We start from the raw sequence: 18,088 nt of genomic DNA, 5'->3' as shown, positions 1-18,088 counted from the left end.
TTTATCTATTTCTCTCTCACACACACCCACATCAGTCCCTCACTCACCAATCACCTTATGACAATCAAACTGATAAATATAACTACATGTACCATATTCACACCGTGAACATAAATGATGACAATACCAACAATAGCTAGTCGCCTTCCTTGGATGAAATGAAAACAGAAATTTGATATTCACCTTGGCGGGGAGAAATATTGTTCAAGTTCTATTGTTTTCGCGACATGACAGGTATGGCGTATAGCACGTATAAAATAATACAAACGTCACAAAAGATAATAACATAGCTGATGCAAAAATAGTTTAATAAAAAGGAATACCCGGAACAAGATACATTTTTAACGCTCATTATTTCTATTGGCATCACTTTTGTGATGTTGGGGGTTGAGTGAGAAGGGAGGAAGCAGGGTGAACCGTTTTACTTTTGTTTTCATCGCCTTATAAACCGAAGATGGCTAGTAAGAAGGAATTCTGCTTTTGGTTCGTAATCCTCATTTTCTTCACAACCATCAGTGCTAGCCACGGACAGGGACAATACGGTAAGTAACATGTTGATGATAATCTAAGTAACGCTGACAGAGTTAATGACCACCTAATCGCTATTATCTTTAACATCGCAATGAACACCACCATCATCATCATCATCATTCATCATAATCAACAACATCATAATCATCATCATTATCCTCGTCATCATTATAATCACAAGCAACATCACCTCCATCATAATCAACATCATCATCATCTTCTTCATCATCATCATCATCATATTATCATCACCATCATCATCATCATCATCATCATATCATCATCATCATCACCACCACCATTATCATCATCATCGTATCATCATCATCATCATCATATCATCATCACCATCATCATCATCATTATTATCATCATCATCATTATCACTGGTTTATTTAGGGAAGGTATGCACGGAAAGATCAGGGAGTCTCCTCACAACTCTCTGGAAAGACATACGCGCCCATGCGATCTCTTCCATCTGACATCTAACATGTCTAATCGGTAAATGAGGTGCTAGCGCCTTGACGCTGGGTACTTCTTTGGTGCGTTCAGACTAAATTCTTTGGGCTAATTTTCATCTTGGGGGGTTCTTTTCCATTTTATTAATCGTTTAATTAGCCCTGTTGGGGGCTTGAAATCTGTATCTGAGGCACGTACATACCCCTTACCTCTTCCTAGATACGCCACTAGCGCTGCCCACATCATCATCGTCGTCATCAATACCACCACCACCACCAGTCTCATCATCATCATCATTACCATTATCATCATGATGATTATCAGTATAACACTCTTTAAAAAGTTGGGCCGAAAATGCCCAACTTTTAACCAACCCTGGACAACATACTGTCCACACAACTATTGGTTAAAATCTGCCCACATTGGGTAGAAAAACTAATAATTGGGTAATGAATTTGCTCAATTGGATAACAATATTACCCAGAATATATATATATATTTTGTTTACCAACATGCATTACCCTACACAGTGGACAGTATGTTGCCCAACAATTTAAGTGTGCACTGATACCACACTTTAACGCGACCACGTAAAATAATACTTCATCACTGCATTTAGCATCATCACTTTTACCGCTGCGATTCCCTAAAATAAAATAATATAGGGAAGATTTTGTTCTAGAAGCTGAAAAACTCGTATCCAATCCTTACAACAATTTAGTATTTGCCCCTAAGTTCAATGGTAAGTTGGTAACAAAGCGGAAGAGAAAAAATACATTCAAGAAACGGACTTTCGGTTTTACATTAATGGTCTGCGTCATAATGCGCGTACGTATACAGTTCAATAATTATTATTTGCCATAATTACATGAAGGCAATGTATACATATTTGATACATTTCATTCAACTTCAATCCAACAATAAATAAATGGGTAGGCGTATATACTTCAATGAAGAAGCAATAAGATTAAGCTTGTGATATTACATTTCAATTTCATTAATATTATCATAGGAACCAGAAAAAAAAAACAGATCCATCACTATGATCACACGATCAAGGGTTAAATTTATGTATTTTTTAAATATAAAAACATATTCTGAATAACAATTTATAAATTTCCTTCTGGCAGAATGTCTCACAAACCTATGTGCAGCTGGACAGTTGTGCTGGGATCGATTTGGGTCAACTGAATCAACGCATGTCTGCCAGTGTCAGAGTGGACAAGGATATGATTGCAACCAACCTTCCAGTAAGTTTTACCACGTCCATCCATGGTTACTCGCTGCTATAACATTCAAATGATTTATTCTACCCTCTAAATAAGGATGTATTACCAACATAGGCGGCGGAAGCGGGGGGACATGTCCCCCCCCCTAAATTTGAGGTGATCCCCCCTAAAATTTTAGTTGATAACTTTTTTTTTTTTTTTTGCTTGTCAATTTTTTTTGCTGGTCCCCCCTAATTTTTTGGGCTTCCGCCGCCATTGATTACCAAGGACTAGGATATGTGTGAACTTCAGAAAATATTCATACATACAACATTTCCATCATACCTACTTTGTAAAGCCCCGAGCACAATCAGAACCCTTTTTCGCATGGACTGATGATGCATTTTGTTGAAATCTATCCATTAAGTATGGGTCCGCACATTTTTTTAAAATCAGCACACATGAACAAGTACCTTGTACCCTTCACTTTTATTGGGCTCTGTATCTTTGCCTCAAAATTTCTCGAAGGTATAATGGTTTAAGCTAACGAGGGCTGGGCGCCATAAGGGCGCAGGGAAAATAATAGAAAAGAGGAGAAAATAAAACATAAGAAGAAAAGAGAATTGGGAAAGAAGAAAAAATATATATATAAAGAAAAGGTCTGGTTATAATAATGAAACTCACTCTATGATAAGCATCTATTCGATCGAGAACATCATCTCCATCTCCATCAAATACACTGGTACAACCCCTGTTAACAAGTAGGAAGGTGGCAGGCCCGCGGATTGCAGAAATTCGCTCAGATGATTGCAGTTATAACATAGGCATACGTGGATACAAAACTGTGCACAATCGGTCGGGTTGTAACATAGGATTCACATCTTTCCATAATTTAATGTATGGATTAAAATTTGTATGAAATCAGAATATTGTTCGACAGTCTTTATTGAATTCTTTAGTTATGTATAATGCAGTTTCACTTGTTTCAGAATAAGGCGTAGGGCTTACTAAATGTTCTTTAAAGCCCACCAGTGATTACAATGAAACATAATCTTAATGATTTAAATCATTTTGTCAGGATAGCATGGAGCTAATCATTCTGTTTTAGAAGATTTAATCAAATTCTTGATGCAGGTCGCAAGATACCCAATGATTATCCGTATAATTTATGTTGCATGCAGCAATATCATGAAATAACTACCAGTCTTTCATTAACTCGATCGCAGACGCCCAAACACAAATCACTTGCTATGGCCCTCACTGTCGCAGCTGGATATTCCAGTCGCCGTTTTATCCCGACATGTATGCTGCACGGGCTACTGTCTTGTATCTTCTGTACATCCCAAGTGCAACTAAGATCATGTTCACATTCAGCGACCCATTCGAACTTGAAAAATACAAGGACGATCTGACGGTTGGTCCAGGGTTGGCAGTGGACTTCGATCTTGACCTACGAGGGGAAGATATTCCAGAGCGTGATGTCCATCACTTCTCGGGAAACAAGGTGCCGAAGGATTTCGTTCTGGATGATACAGACTCGGCATGGATGTATTTTTCGACTGATAAGAACACGGAAGGATCTGGATTTCAGGTGAACTGGACAAGCGAAGGTAAATATCTTTCTGATTGAAAACTGAGCCAACACCGGTGTGTTGGCTCAGTTGGTAGAGCGTCCATCTCACAACCGGGAGGTCGTGGGTTCAAACCCCGGCCGCGTCAGACCAAAAGACGTTAAAAGATGGGAGTTGCTGCTACCCTGTTAGGCGTTTGACGATTAAAGGGATAGAGCCTCGTCGATCTGACGCTGCACAGCGGCTGCCGGGCCCACGGTCAATTGGACTAAAAACAAATTTTCGGAGTATTTCATTTCTGGTGTCTATTTCGAACAATAAAATATGGATTTTCATTTTTTTTATAAGCACACTGAACGTCAGTCTAAAAAAGATGATATGTTAAATCAATATTTGAAAGTTTGGAGGAGTGACAACCTTTATATGTTATATCCAACCTTGCACAAAGCTGAATCAAACATTTTAAGTGTCACTGGCATGTCCGCATGTCTCAGGTATTTTGAGGGAAAATTTAGGGCTTGTACAACTGATCGAACACCGATCGAACGCCATGTGCAGTAGCTATCTTGAAGTACACCCATGTCCATTTATCGGTAACAAAATCATGATTACATAAGTGGGATCATGATGATGATAATGTAGTTCTTGTAATTTATGGTGACAACAAATTATTATATTTTATTTCCACACTTTATCCACGAAGATCGGTTACCACCCGTAATCGTATGCCCATCAGACGTCACGGTTCCTGCAGTGGCCGGCTCACAAAGTGCTTCTGTGACGTGGGTCCAACCGACGACCTCGGAGCCGGTGTTTGTTCAAAGCGACTTCGATTCCGGGCATGAATTTGGCATTGGACGCCATGTAGTGATCTACACTGCTACTGATGAAGCGGGAAACGAAGGACAGTGCTTCTTTTATGTCACCATAGAGGGTAAGTCAAATTTGATGTTTTGTATTTTGGCAATCACGATACCTCGATTCTGAACTGATTCAATCAACAATCAAAATACTGCAAGAACGGGTATGTGTGCATGGACATACCAAGACAAAAACGTATTTCTTTATTCTCTTTTCCTTTCTTGGTAATCATCAATGCTGGGTATGTCGAGGTCGATATGGTTCTTGAGGTCAGTCTCGATATCAGTAAGAGTAATCTCGATTCCGAAGGTGTGGGTATTGATTTTATTTTACCTCGGGATCCTAGATATCAACGACAAATTCGATAATGGTGTATTAAACGGCGAAACACGTCTTTCGAGAGAAGATGCACCCAACCTACCTCCAGTAGACTATATACACTTGGAAGAAAATTGCCGAAATTTATTTCATTCACCTTGCTGACTATCATTGTTGGTATCTCGAGAGTTGAGATCTATCTATTTTTCATTATCACTGATCTAGATCAAGTTCTTGATCAGGGACTTTTCTGATCATGATCTCAGAAAATCTAATATCGATGTTAGACGGCGTATCCTAAGTTAGATATCAATTTCAAATTCTTATGTTTATGCAGTGTTGAGAACCGTTGCCGAATTTACGACGTCTACTATTTTAACATCAGACTTAATGTCTCAGTCTATGGGGGAAAATGACCGAATACTGAGAACAGCAAAGGACAACAAAGCATAAATGCATAAAGCATATTGTCTTCTAAGAAATGAAAAGGGAGCTGTTATCTGTGTTGTAACTTAAGACGTATAAATTCTTGTGGTTGTTTTTTAAATCTAAAATAATGTAACGAATAGGCCGTGATCCAAGTACAAACCTAGCACCTGTAATATCAGGTTGCCCGGATAGCAGGACACCAGCAGTGTATAACACCAGTCCAGTTGCATCTTCTCTTCCCGTCCTCTTCGAACCACCAAACGCCACGAACCCAGCCAACGTCAGTGATATTATCACGACAGTTTCGTCTCAAATGCCTGGAGATGTCTTCGATCACGGGGTACATCTAGTGCTTTATAGGTTCATCAACAGCAACGGATTACAAGCCGACTGCGTCATTCCTATCCAGGTCTCAGGTAAGGAATGATGTAGACAATCTGTTACCTTGGTTACCTCTCCTTCTCCGGTGACTACGAATTTGGTTATTCCCATGTAACACTTCTCGGTACCAGAACGATGTGGGTTTAAAAGGCATAGGCCTACTTGGAACTAATGATTGTACGATAAGAACGCAATGCATAACATTCTTGCAACGAAACACCCCCTTTCTGTTTTTTTTTTATGGACAGTAACTCTCAAACCGCACCACTAACATCAATCAAAATGCGTAATTATAAGCATGGTTCAAGCTAGGTGATGTTACGAAATTGATGAGGCCTATCAGACAACTGTGATCATACGACAGACACAGGTGTTTGCGGTGCACTATACACTATAAAAAATAGTGTTTATAATTTTTACCACCACGAGGGTAATTATGTGTCCAACCAATTCGGGATAGTATTTTACCCAATGCTGGAAACGTATATTGTCCTTTAAGGTTTAAAAAAATAAGCAGCAATTACTTTAGAATTGGCAAAATTTTCATTACACTGGATAAATAAAAATGTACAAAAGAAATGCCCCATGTTGGTTGGACACATAATTACCCGCATGGAGCACTTATTATTTATTTTTAGAGTGTACAATAGCAAGGAATCGTTTGAAATACATATAATAACCGCGCCTTGCTCCCTTTGCCATTTTTTTTTTTATATGTGATTAGAGAAAACAATATGGATTTAAGATAAATGTTAATTTCCTATTTTTGCAGAAGTGGACTTTTGCGCATCACGCCCTTGCGATCCTGACCTTGAAATTTGTCACCACACTCCTACAAGCTTCTACTGCTTTGTAATTGCAAGTAAGATGAGTTTGTTTTACTTTTTAACTCTTGTCATATAGAGGGGCGTAGACTGGGGTGCACTGGGTGCACGTGCACCCTCCCGCTGAGGCAGAGGAGTCCCGACACTCGTAAGCAAAACGAAATTGTTACCGCTTCTTCTGCTTTCAACAGCTGATTTTCCAAACTTTAGTTCCACCCCCCCCCCCCGATGTGCACCTTCCCATGCTCAAACCAGCCTACGCCCGTGATATAGCAAAAAACGCTATATTGTATGTATACAAAAATATTGAATAAATTTTGTGGGGATCTTACGCCGAATAACAATTTAATCGTCCAATCTAAATATTGTACACTAACGTAAAGTGGGGATATATATATATATATATATATATATATATATATATATATATGACATGGTACAGTAGCACTAGCGTAACACGGGGGGGGGGGGGCAGGGGGCAGTCTGCCCCCCCCCCCTGACGAGACACAACCCATACAAAGGACGTATCCTTGCCCCCCTGATGAGCTTGAGCTTGAAGACCTTTATTGCCCCCCCCCCCCTGACGATCTTGAAGACCTTTTTTTTTTCTTTCTTTCTTTTTTGCTTGTCAATTTTTTCTCTGGTACGAAATCCTTTATTTGTGATTGAAGACCTTCATTCCGCCTTCATTTGCATTACTAAATCCAATTAATGGGACTTTCAGGCGAATTGAACATGGTAAACAAATAGGCTAAATCTCTTCGTCACACATTTTTAAGAATAAGTTATAGAACACCAACCTATGCACTTATCGGGCTCACCACTTGCAGATGATACCGTTGAGCCAGAGTTATTCGACTGTCCAGACGACATCCACGTCTTCACGGCACCCTTGGATCTTTTCGTAGCAGTGAACTGGACTGAACCGACGGCTTCTGATGACTCAGGACGAGTTGTCCTTGAATCGTCTCACAGCTCTGGTGATCTCTTCTCAACCCAAGGGCCACATGTCATTGTCATCTATGAAGCGAAGGACATGAACAATAACTCAGCGATGTGTTCTTTCAGCGTAAATGTTACCGGTAACTCTATAAGATCGCCATGTATGATGGCAGTGAACTCTTTAATCAAATTCGCTATCTTATTCTCTCTCCCCCTTTTTTGTATCACCATGCCTTTCCCTTTAGGTTGACAAAACAAATCGTATCGTTAAGTTATCTAGGACGACGCTTATGTTTGTGACACTGAAAGTTACTTCTAGAGTAGATGTCAATGCCCTGTCCGTGCGTAATCTGCGTTTTCGGTTTGACCGATCATCGTTGAGAAAGTACAGTATACGCAGAAGTATACGCGGCTCAGATGACGAATTAGTGGTATTTGGTTTTAAATAATTGAAAATGCTTTCGAATTTTATTCAATTCTTTCTAATAAGGACCCAGGTTATTTCGAAACATTAATATTTGCATATAACCTTTGTTGTAAAACAAGATAGGCCTTAAGAATTCAAACAGAGATTCTTCATTATCATTCCAGGGGTATATGAATATTGAATATAAATCACAAGCATCGATGACAATATTCGATATTGATAATTCAATTTTTCAACAATTTGATTAACATAAATTATCATTCCGTTTTTATTACGTTACTGAATGTAGCGGATGACACCGGACCCAACCTGTCTTGCCCAGAGAACATCACACTACCATTAAACGGGTCAAGTGATAGAGTTGTCACGTGGCCAGAGGTCACCGCGGACGATCCATCAGGTCCTATTTCCATCATCCAAACTCATCATCCAAATGATAGTTTCCCGTCGGAATCAACAACAGCGGTTATTTATGTTGCATCCGACAGATACGGAAATATCAACTTTTGCTCATTTATTGTCACCATCGTCGATATGCCATCACCTCAACATCGTAAGTAGGGAAAAGAAAAAAAATTATAATTAAGATTTAATGAGCTATCGATGAGATATTGCATAAAAGAGAAGGCCACCGTGATGTGAAGTTGATTTGTACATGCATGTGGCCGCGGAACCGGGGGGGGGGGGGGCTGGGGGGCATCAGCCCCCCCCCCCACTTTTTTCCAAAACCGTGTACAAAAACGTAAAAATGACCATATGATTGTGATTTTTAGCATGGTCAGCCCCCCACTTTTGGCTCAGCCCCCCCACTTTCAAAACCGTTCCGCGGCCCCTGTCATGTTGATTATGAATAAAATGCAGACAATTCAGAAAAAAAAGTCGCTTAAGTTTAGATGAGAATCAAAAGAATTGTTAAAAATAGTTATGAATATTCATTTATTTTCATTTCGTTACGTCATGCGCGAACAAATCCCCATTTTAAATTTTAATTGTATGTAAGGAATAAATACATTTTAATGAATTGTGTATGGAAAAATATGTCCAAGGAACAGTGAATGTGCATGTTAAACAAATTCAACTATCTGAGAAAAAAAGCAATACATGTATATGGAATCTGATATATATATATATATTGTTCTCTTCATTTATTTCTTTCACAACATATTTAAATACAAAGAGTTGCCAAAGCTGTTGTACATGTATAATGTCTCACATTTATACAGTGCGTCCCACAAAAAACGAAACCGAGATTTATCAATGATTTATCATAACTTGATCACAAATACAGTAGACAAATGACCTACCATTGTAAAGCTTAGAATCTCCTCTTTCATCTGAAATTACTTACATTATTTCTCATTCAGGCATGAGTGAGTAAAAAACAATTTGAAGAGGGAATACCAAAAATTCATTTGGCGGGCTGTATCTGGGTTTCAAAACGAAAACCACATTTTTAAAAAGTTCAACATCTGCTCTTTAATTTGATGCCCCAATTACAGAAAATGGTCAAGAAATAACAAAGTTCTTGTTATTTGAAATAAGGCTTGAATTTCAATAATTTCATGAAATGAAGAGGTTTTACAGGCTAGCGTTCAAACTCACTCGACACTCCGTTTTGTTGACGATCAGCCATGCATTAAGTCTTTTGTTAACCGTGCGATAGCATCTGTGGGAAACCGGTGAAAGCACATTTATTTAATGAAATTATGGAAATACAACCATTGTTTCGAGGGAAAATAATTTTTTTTACTTCTGGACCATTTTTTGTGATTAAGGTATCAAATAAAAGAGCAGATATTGAACTTTTTAGGCATGTGATTTTCTTTTTGAAATTCAGATACCCCCGCCAAATGAGTTTTTGGTATCCCTTCTTCAAATTGTTTTTGCTCACTTATGCGTGAATGAGGAATAATCTTAGTAATATCAGATGAAAGAGGAGATTTTAAGCTTTACATTGATAGGTCATTTGTCTATTATGATTAAGTTAGGATAAATCATCGCTAAATCTAGGTTTCGTTTTTTGTGGGACGCACTGTATATATATATATATATATATATGTACACGTATAACTTTGCAACTCTTCGATGGATTTTCGCAAACTGTCAATAATGTTTCTCTTGTTCTCTTCTCTTATCCATTTACGAAATAGCCTTTCACTTAATGCTTCCTATCCTGGTTCCGATATCAGGTATTTCGATGTCTATTCTGTTCAAGATTATCATTTGCAATTTTTGTTTTCTTGTTTAAAAAAGCTTTTCCGGTGCAAGCTACGATTGCCTTGATTGTTGTCATCGGCATGATTATCCTCGTTGTTATGATGATCATGTTCCTAATAAAGTAAGTTTTTTTTTATATATTGAACCATTTTGCAAAAAAAAAAGTTTTGGGATACGGTATCGTTGAGAATATACGAAAACGCGACATTTTGCTCATTACGATAATTACGCCTCCGTTAAATTTTCTGGTATAAGATGGGGGTTATGATTGGTAGATGACGCTTATTAATAGTGCTTATTAAGGATATTGTACGTACGTGTAGGCCTAAACGTCCCCGGTTGCCGATGAATTGTAATACACATATACACAACGTCCCCATTTCGCATGATACGGGAATATATCCCCATTATACAGAGTGTTTTTTCTTTACCGTCCCCGTTTGTCACCAATTACAAGTATGTTTTTGTCACCAATTACAAGTATGTGTGCGCTTGCACAACCTAGAGAGAGCCCCCCTCTCCCCACTCTATTTTACTTTCTATTCAAATGCTTTCACTCAATCATTCGAATGGCGCATAATTATTGTAAGCAAATTATAATTGAATTATGGTCAGTTTATAGCAAACAGATTTCATTAATTAACCAGGTATAATGGCATAGAGGTAGAGCGCCCGCCTCATGATCGGGATGTTGTGGATTCGATCCCCGGCCGAGTCATACCAAAGACTTATAAAAAGGGACCTTCCGCCTTCTTGCTTGGCGCTTAGCATTTAAACAAGGGTAATGATAATTATGTTGTGCAGGGCTCTCTGCACTAGAAAAGCAGTCTTTTGATTAAAGTGACTGCCCTGGGTAAATAAAACGTTATTATTATTGTTATTATTATTAATCATTATAATAACCAATAAGATTTTGTTGCATATTGTTTTTTATTTGATAGATCCAAAAAAGACAGGAAGAAAGAGGAACAAAAGAAGATTGCGAGCATTGAAGCTCCAAACAGTGAAGGAGAAAGCTCTTAGAAAATGCATCAAGAATAGTTCAAGATTTGCTGTTGATAACTATTTTTTTGGAGGGGGATCTAAATTCATGTTTTTACGTGGATTATAAAGGAACATGCCTCGACAGAAGGAAACCCACATTTTCATCATTATTTTAGTGAAAAGGAATGTGAATATTCAAAATTTACATACAAAAACAATAGATCGTGAATGATACTTTGATTATATATCAAGGCCGATGCATACCTGAACATCAGTTTTCTGAAAATATCAACTAATGAGACAATGAGAGGCAATTTTCCACACACAAAAAAGGAGAACAGAGTAAGAGTGGTGCATCTAATTAAAATATCCTTCCTAGTTGATTGTACTGTCAAGTAGTTGATATAAAAGTTTTATCATGAAAAAGTGTTTCCCTTTTATACAATGACTGATGATTAAAATAGATATTAAACAAACTCTTTACCTTAAAAACAAATTGAAGGGACAACAATCAGTCTGAAATAGGAGTTTATATCTGACATAATTATCGTCTGCCACTTTTGACTTGTAAATTTCGAAAGGCAATCAGTCATACTTACCAAAATAATATTTGTAGAATTACTGGAATGTTCATCAAATTATACTGGCAACCCGCATATCATTAGTGTCCTGAATTCTTAGGGATCTATATTTTTTTAGGCAGTATGGGATATGGACGGGTGACAACCCCAGTTAAAGGGGAATGAAACCCTTGGAACAAGTGGGCTTGTGTTGAAAGAGAAAATCAAAGAATAAGATCAAATAAAGTTTGAGAAAAATTGGACAAATAATGAGAAAGTCATGAGCATGAACAAGTTTCCCTTTGATGCCTATAAAATACCCCCCAAAATGTCCCTTTTTGCTCTTTCTTATGGTGATACAAACTCTTTATCCATAATATATTATTTGAAAATCTGTTTTACAAGCCCTCCTATAGAAAGAATTAATGATCTACTGATAGATGTCATAAACGAGGGATTTCAAGTGTAAATATATACAAAAGCAATGGGAAAGTTGTTTACATGTGATATCGCACATCTTTGTCGCATTGCCAATGGGAGGATCTACATTAATATGATCTAAACTTCAAATGCTTATAACTTTCTTATTCATTCAATTTTTCTCAAACTTTCGTTGATCTGTTTCTTTGATTTTTCTGTTTTCACATAAGCTATCTTGTTCAGTGGCGTATCTATGGGGGGGGGGGGGGCATGAGGGGGCACGGCCCCCCCCCCCCCCCCCATCGGCTGGCCAAAAAAAATTGGGGAAGAGGGGAAAAAGAGGGAGAAAGGAAGAGAAACATAGTGGGAAATAAGAAATTATTAATTTTATATTATATTATAATTATGTTATATTACTGTATATTACACAAATAAACATATTTTTTGTCATAACTTTATGAAACATAATTTGCTAAAGGCCTATGTCTCCATTGTTCTTGGTGCTCGCATTGTCTGTTTAACTAGATATAAAAGATCAAATATTTTTTTCGGAATACTATAGTTTTCAAGTATATTTGAGAGACGTGACGTTGTCAAATCAAGTCAATATACACCAAATATGTTTCCTCGCACTTCGAGCTATTATTGTTTTATGTAGTGACATATGCTTCTTTTTCATGACTACTTAAAGTGATCGCCCCATTTTAAGGTCTTGATATAAAACATTTCCTGTCCGTGCCTACGTTCGCATTAAAGGATTGGTGAGATATGTCTGCTCTCCATGAATTCCTAAAATCAGTCATTGAATGTCCCTTTTTCTGATCTGAATATCAAAAATTGTCAGCTCGCGCTTCGCGCTCGCATCATTTGGTTAGTGAAATACGTATGGTCTTAGTGAATTCCTACAAACAAGCCTTGGAATGCCCCTCTTCAGGTCTGAATTTCCTAAATTTCAGCTCGCGCTTCGCGCTCGCATTATTTGATCAGTGAGATACAATATCTGTTTAATGGCACTGTCCTTAAAATGTCTCTTTTAGGTCAGTATACCTGGCAACTGAAGCGCGCTCACTAGGTGACTCAAAGTTTTGATGGTGCCCCCCCCCCATGCCGTGACCCAAGGTACGGCACTGATCTTGTTCCAAAAGTTTTATTTTCCTTTAAATGTATTTGGTTACTACTTTGATGCGTAGAATATTTACAAGAAAGATGAGAGGGAGAGAAGGGAGTTGGTGTGGTTTATTAAACAGTAAATGCTTATTTTGTAATATTGTGCTTTTATAAGTACTTGTTTGATATCTAACTATTGTTGAAGAAAAAATAAGTTAGATAATTGTCATTCTTTTACACAAAACTTACACTTTTATAGAAAGTATAATTATTTTCTTCAATTATTCAATACTAATTAAGCTATCGCTGAATATTTTCTCTTAAATTTTTGAAATGTATTTGATTAAACTCAATAAAAAATACGAATAGACATGCATGTAGTGTTTGATGCTGTATTCATTTGCCTATTTGTCCGGTTTATAATAAATGAAAATTGAGTAATGTTTGATTTCATTTAAGCCTGTGTGTTGAAAGCAATCTTCATTTATCCTATATTTTTAATGAAAATATCCAAACATGGATAGTTTGAATTTAGAGCAGTGAAACTTGATTGATTGATTTATACGTCATTTGCAAATTTAATCGAAAAAATAACGTACATGAAATGAAAAGGAACGAAAAGCATATAGATTGATTATGATATTTTGTGCTGCTTCAAAAATAATGATGAAGATAATACACGCACTTGTTTCTGGGGCCAATTCCAACGTAATTTTTTTTAAGTGTGTTAAAAGATAATAGAAAATTCTTCCCCTTTAAATGATTATGTTTTTAGACAGGTGCATAGCCAGGGGGGGGGCGGTGGGGGCGGTCGCCCCCCAAAAAAAACGTCCCCAAAAAGAAAAAAAAGAAGAGAAAAAAAGAGAGGAGAAAAGGAAAAACGAAGGGAAGAAAGGTAGCTTTGTGGGTTTTTCTTTTTATTCTTTATTTTTTTCTCAAAAGAGAAACTCCTTCACTCTTGCTCTAAATTTATATTTATGAATTTTGCTTCCGCGCTGCGCGCGGTTAAATGACAATATTGCAGTTCTCCTTTGTTTCCCTATCCCTTTCTCTAACCCTGTTTTTCGACCTCAGCTATCTGTTTCTTGCCAGTTAAAGTTAAATGTATACATTAGGGCATGGAATAAGAGTAAAGTTAGGCCGAAGTATATGAAGTTATCTTTTTTTTTCAAATTGATCGCGCAACTTCTGGTCGGGTCAACTTCGGGCGGGTAAAATCTTCATATATCAATTTCTGCCGTCACCTCCATATAGGCCACTTCTCCCGCTTTTCAGCACATTACTAAACAACCATAATTTGGGGGCAAACAGGTTCCTAATTTCAAAAGAGGAAGGTATAAAATTCGTGTCATATTAAATAGAAAAAAGTACAATATTTTTTAAATCAAATTCTATTAAAATTTCCCTGCACATTCATCTCCTGTCCTGTTTTGCGCCCTCAGTTTGAAATTTTGAATGACACTTAAGTTTCTTTATCATTCAAAATTAAGCGCTTCAGGATAAATCAAAGAAATTTCAACTTTTTGCGCACTATTTTCCTTGTAATGAAGTTCAATAATCTTAGAAAATCAATTGAATTGGAGCCGATGGGGTATAGATATATGCATTTGATGAAATGTCCGCACTTTGAAATTTCAGAGTTTATTGCTCTGCACGGGGAGAAATATCTTCCTCCCGGCATATACCCTTCTTGTTTTGCGAGTTAAATATATGCACTGCCGCTAAATTGTTTGGAATCAAATGTAATCTTTCCAAGGGAAGCATTCAGTATAACTTAGGGAATACCCTTATCTCGGGACCCTTTTCTTTAGAAAAAACTTGATAAAACGCTTTAGCTTTCGCGCTTCGCGCGGGGTAAATATTATTTTAATTTCCTCCATTTTATCCCTTTTTGTGCGTTCACAATCACTTTTAAAAACAAGGTTCAAAATCAAAATATAGTCAACTGAATTGGAGCTGATATAGGTACTAGAGACAGGAGAGATGGCTCCTTTTTATTTTAATTTAAGAAACACCGAAAGCTTCGCGCTTCGCGCGGGAGGGGGAAACTCCCCCTCCCTGCACCCACCCCCTAGGGAGCGTGCTCAGAAAAAAATACTCACGGAAGACACACTTTATCGCTTGAAAAGAAAATAAACAAAATGCCGTGTTATCACGGAAAAATGATTGAGAGTGGTTGCCTTCACGTACCAGAGGGCATCGTATAGGTGAGAGGCTTGTCTGCCCTGTTTAGGAATAAAAAAGTTCGTTGAATAGAATTTACTGAAATAAGTATTCTCTGTCCTGTATACGTGCCCCTTCTGGGAAGGAAAAGGAAAATATTAAAAAACGAAGGAAATGTTTCACAACATGAAATGCATTAAAAAGAGAATCAACGTCAGGAACGGAAATGTGCAGAATAAAAAAGATGTTGCCCATAGAGGGCACAGTTCATTTAAAGAAGTGCATACTTCCTATATTGGAAATTTGGGGGCTAGTGCCCTCACCCCCCCCCCCCCCCGAGAGTTCCGCTTCCACTGCGGTTATGGCTCTTATTGCAATTACCTTATACACCAACATATTGCAAATATTGAACAAACTATGAAAAGAAAAGGGGTATTCATCAGAAGTGGATAATGCACTTGATCAGAGGTGGCAATGGGCACACCACAGAAGAATAATTTCACAATAAAAAAGGGAGCTTAAGGGGGGGGGGGGGGGCAGTAAACACATTTTGAAATGAATCATCCAATTAAGATAGGCACGTGTAAATGGGGAACTATTGAGAAAAAAATGCACCCCACTGATCTTGCATGAAAAGAGCGGTAGGCCCTTTGGGTAGGCCTATTAAGAAAGGCAAATTAGCTCATGGGCACTTAGAAGAAAACAGGTTGAAAACAGTTGAAAGGGGAAAAGAACTATTAGGGGGATTTTTCTCTTGGGTATGATTTATAAGGGTCACTCAGAGGCGGCGGAACATCAGGCTCGGACAGAGAAAGTGGAGGGGCACCTTTTGTCTGCCAAACAATAGGTGCCCGCCTCCACGTTCATTGTATGAGCCTGACGTTCCACCGCCTCTGGGTTTATGCCCCACCCCCAGGATCGCAACCAATGGGTCTCTTTATCTCTACCTATAGGCCAGTATCTATTATATTAAGCAATGTTACGTATGTTCCTTATGCGATCAAGATCATGAACAATAGTTGTTATTGAAAGCCAAGTTCAACCCAACAGCAAAATGACTTAAAGGAGCGAGAAAAAAAACCATGACACTATAAAGTGATAAAATTTGATGAAAAAAGGGAAAATATGACATTTTAAGTTTGGCATAATTTCACAAGACAGCTAGAGTATGCACAGTGAAATGAGCAATAATAAGGGAGCCGATGATTACACTTTATTCTCTGAAAATTGAATAATATCACACGATTTGAGTCGACGAAACGTTTCAAAGGTTACAGCCCGATAGACCGCGGGTCCGATAGACCGCGGGTCCGATAGCCCGCGGGTCCGATAGACCGCGGGTCCGATAGTCCGCGGGTCCGATAGACCGCGGGTCCGATAGACCGCGGGTCCGATAGTCCGCGGGTCCGATAGACCGCGGGTCCGATAGCCCGCGGTGTGTGTAAAATTATGGTCAGGATATAGTGAGATCCAATGCCATCAAGAGGTCAAAAGGCCAATGATACGAGTCCATTGGGGTTCTATAACGATGACCCAAAGGACAATCGCCCCCTGACATCTATACTTCAAGGAAAATATTATCCCCATATTTTATCGTCAGGGACTGTTACCCCCCCCCCCCCCCCGGAAATTTACCCTCTAGACGCCATACGGAGCCATCGACTTGACGACATGGCGAGATACTTTATCTTGCCATTTTGTCGACTAAATAATGGCGCGATACGTTATCCTGCCAAGTCAGTCCACTTATAAAAAGTTATATGTCAACATGGCGAGATATTTTATCTTGCCAAGTCGACTTAAATAAGTTACATGTCAACCTAGCGATATATCGGGATTCTCGCCGGGGCTTGTACACTTCATATCTCGCCATGTGGACATATCGACCTGACAAGATAGAATATATCGCTATGTCAAAATAATAAGCGTATTAATTACTTAGGCGGCGGAAGCGGGGGGGGGGGGGACCTTTCCTCCTAAATTTGATGTGGGGGACGGTCCCCCCTAGATTTTTAGTTGAGAACCTTTTTTTTGCTTGTCAATTTGTTTTCTACGTCCCCCCTAAATTGAGGTGGACCCCCCCTAAAATCTTTTTGTCCCCCTAATTTTGGTTTATAACCTTTTTTCTTGTCAAAATTTTTTCAAAATTGGTGGTCCTTCCTACAAATTTTGGTTGATTTGCTTGTCAATTTTTTTACCTGTGTCCATCCCAAAATTTCAGGTGGACCCCCCTAAATTTTTTTGCCTTCCGCCGCCAATGATTAATTAAGACATGGCAAGATAAAGTACAACGCCATGTCGTCACGTTAATGGCATTTTCAAGGCTCCATACTAGGGGTAATTATCCGGGGTAATTATCTGGAGGGTAAATTTCCGGGGGGGGGGGGGTATCAGTCCCCGCCGGTAAAAATATGGGGATAATATTTTCCTTGAAGTAGTTGTCAGGGGGTGATTGCCCTAATTGGGTTATTGTTATAGAACCCAGGCGCGGATCCAGGATTTCGTGGGGAGGGAGGGGGGGGGGGCAAATTTGACCTGATTTTTGGCGCCCATATGTGTACTTTTCGAAAAATGGCGCCCACTCCCTCCCGGCCAGGCTAACTAAAGTGCCTTAAATGGATTTTGAATTATCTTATAATCACATTTAAAAAAAACCAAAGACCACTTTTTCATGTGTTCTTGAAAA

The 18,088-nt window shown here is 38.4% G+C and overlaps 1 protein-coding gene across 1 annotated transcript; it reads left to right on the top strand.

The window, feature by feature from the left end:
• The first annotated feature begins 385 nt into the window (after positions 1–385).
• Positions 386–12,382, top strand: LOC129278391 (hyalin-like). The gene is made up of 10 exons (XM_064095015.1): positions 386–542; positions 2,121–2,240; positions 3,425–3,808; positions 4,473–4,703; positions 5,518–5,793; positions 6,531–6,620; positions 7,413–7,664; positions 8,241–8,504; positions 10,205–10,289; positions 11,110–12,382. The coding sequence occupies exons 1-10, from the start codon at positions 455–457 to the stop codon at positions 11,189–11,191; spliced, it is 1,872 nt and encodes a 623-aa protein (XP_063951085.1). The 5' UTR covers positions 386–454; the 3' UTR covers positions 11,192–12,382.
• Positions 12,383–18,088: the final 5,706 nt, after the last annotated feature.

Source organism: Lytechinus pictus, chromosome 2 (genome assembly GCF_037042905.1).
Source record: "Lytechinus pictus isolate F3 Inbred chromosome 2, Lp3.0, whole genome shotgun sequence".
Taxonomy (NCBI): domain Eukaryota; kingdom Metazoa; phylum Echinodermata; class Echinoidea; order Temnopleuroida; family Toxopneustidae; genus Lytechinus; species Lytechinus pictus.
Note: the sequence above shows the minus strand (reverse complement) of the source record. Positions and strands in the feature narration are given on the sequence as shown.

Bases quoted from the DNA above. Each gene is read 5' to 3' on its own strand.
- LOC129278391 (XM_064095015.1), top strand. From the start codon at position 455: ATGGCTAGTAAGAAGGAATTCTGCTTTTGGTTCGTAATCCTCATTTTC. The intron at 3,809-4,472 runs GTAAATATCTTT...TTATCCACGAAG, and splicing joins GGTGAACTGGACAAGCGAAG to ATCGGTTACCACCCGTAATC. The intron at 8,505-10,204 runs GTAAGTAGGGAA...TGTTTAAAAAAG, and splicing joins TATGCCATCACCTCAACATC to CTTTTCCGGTGCAAGCTACG.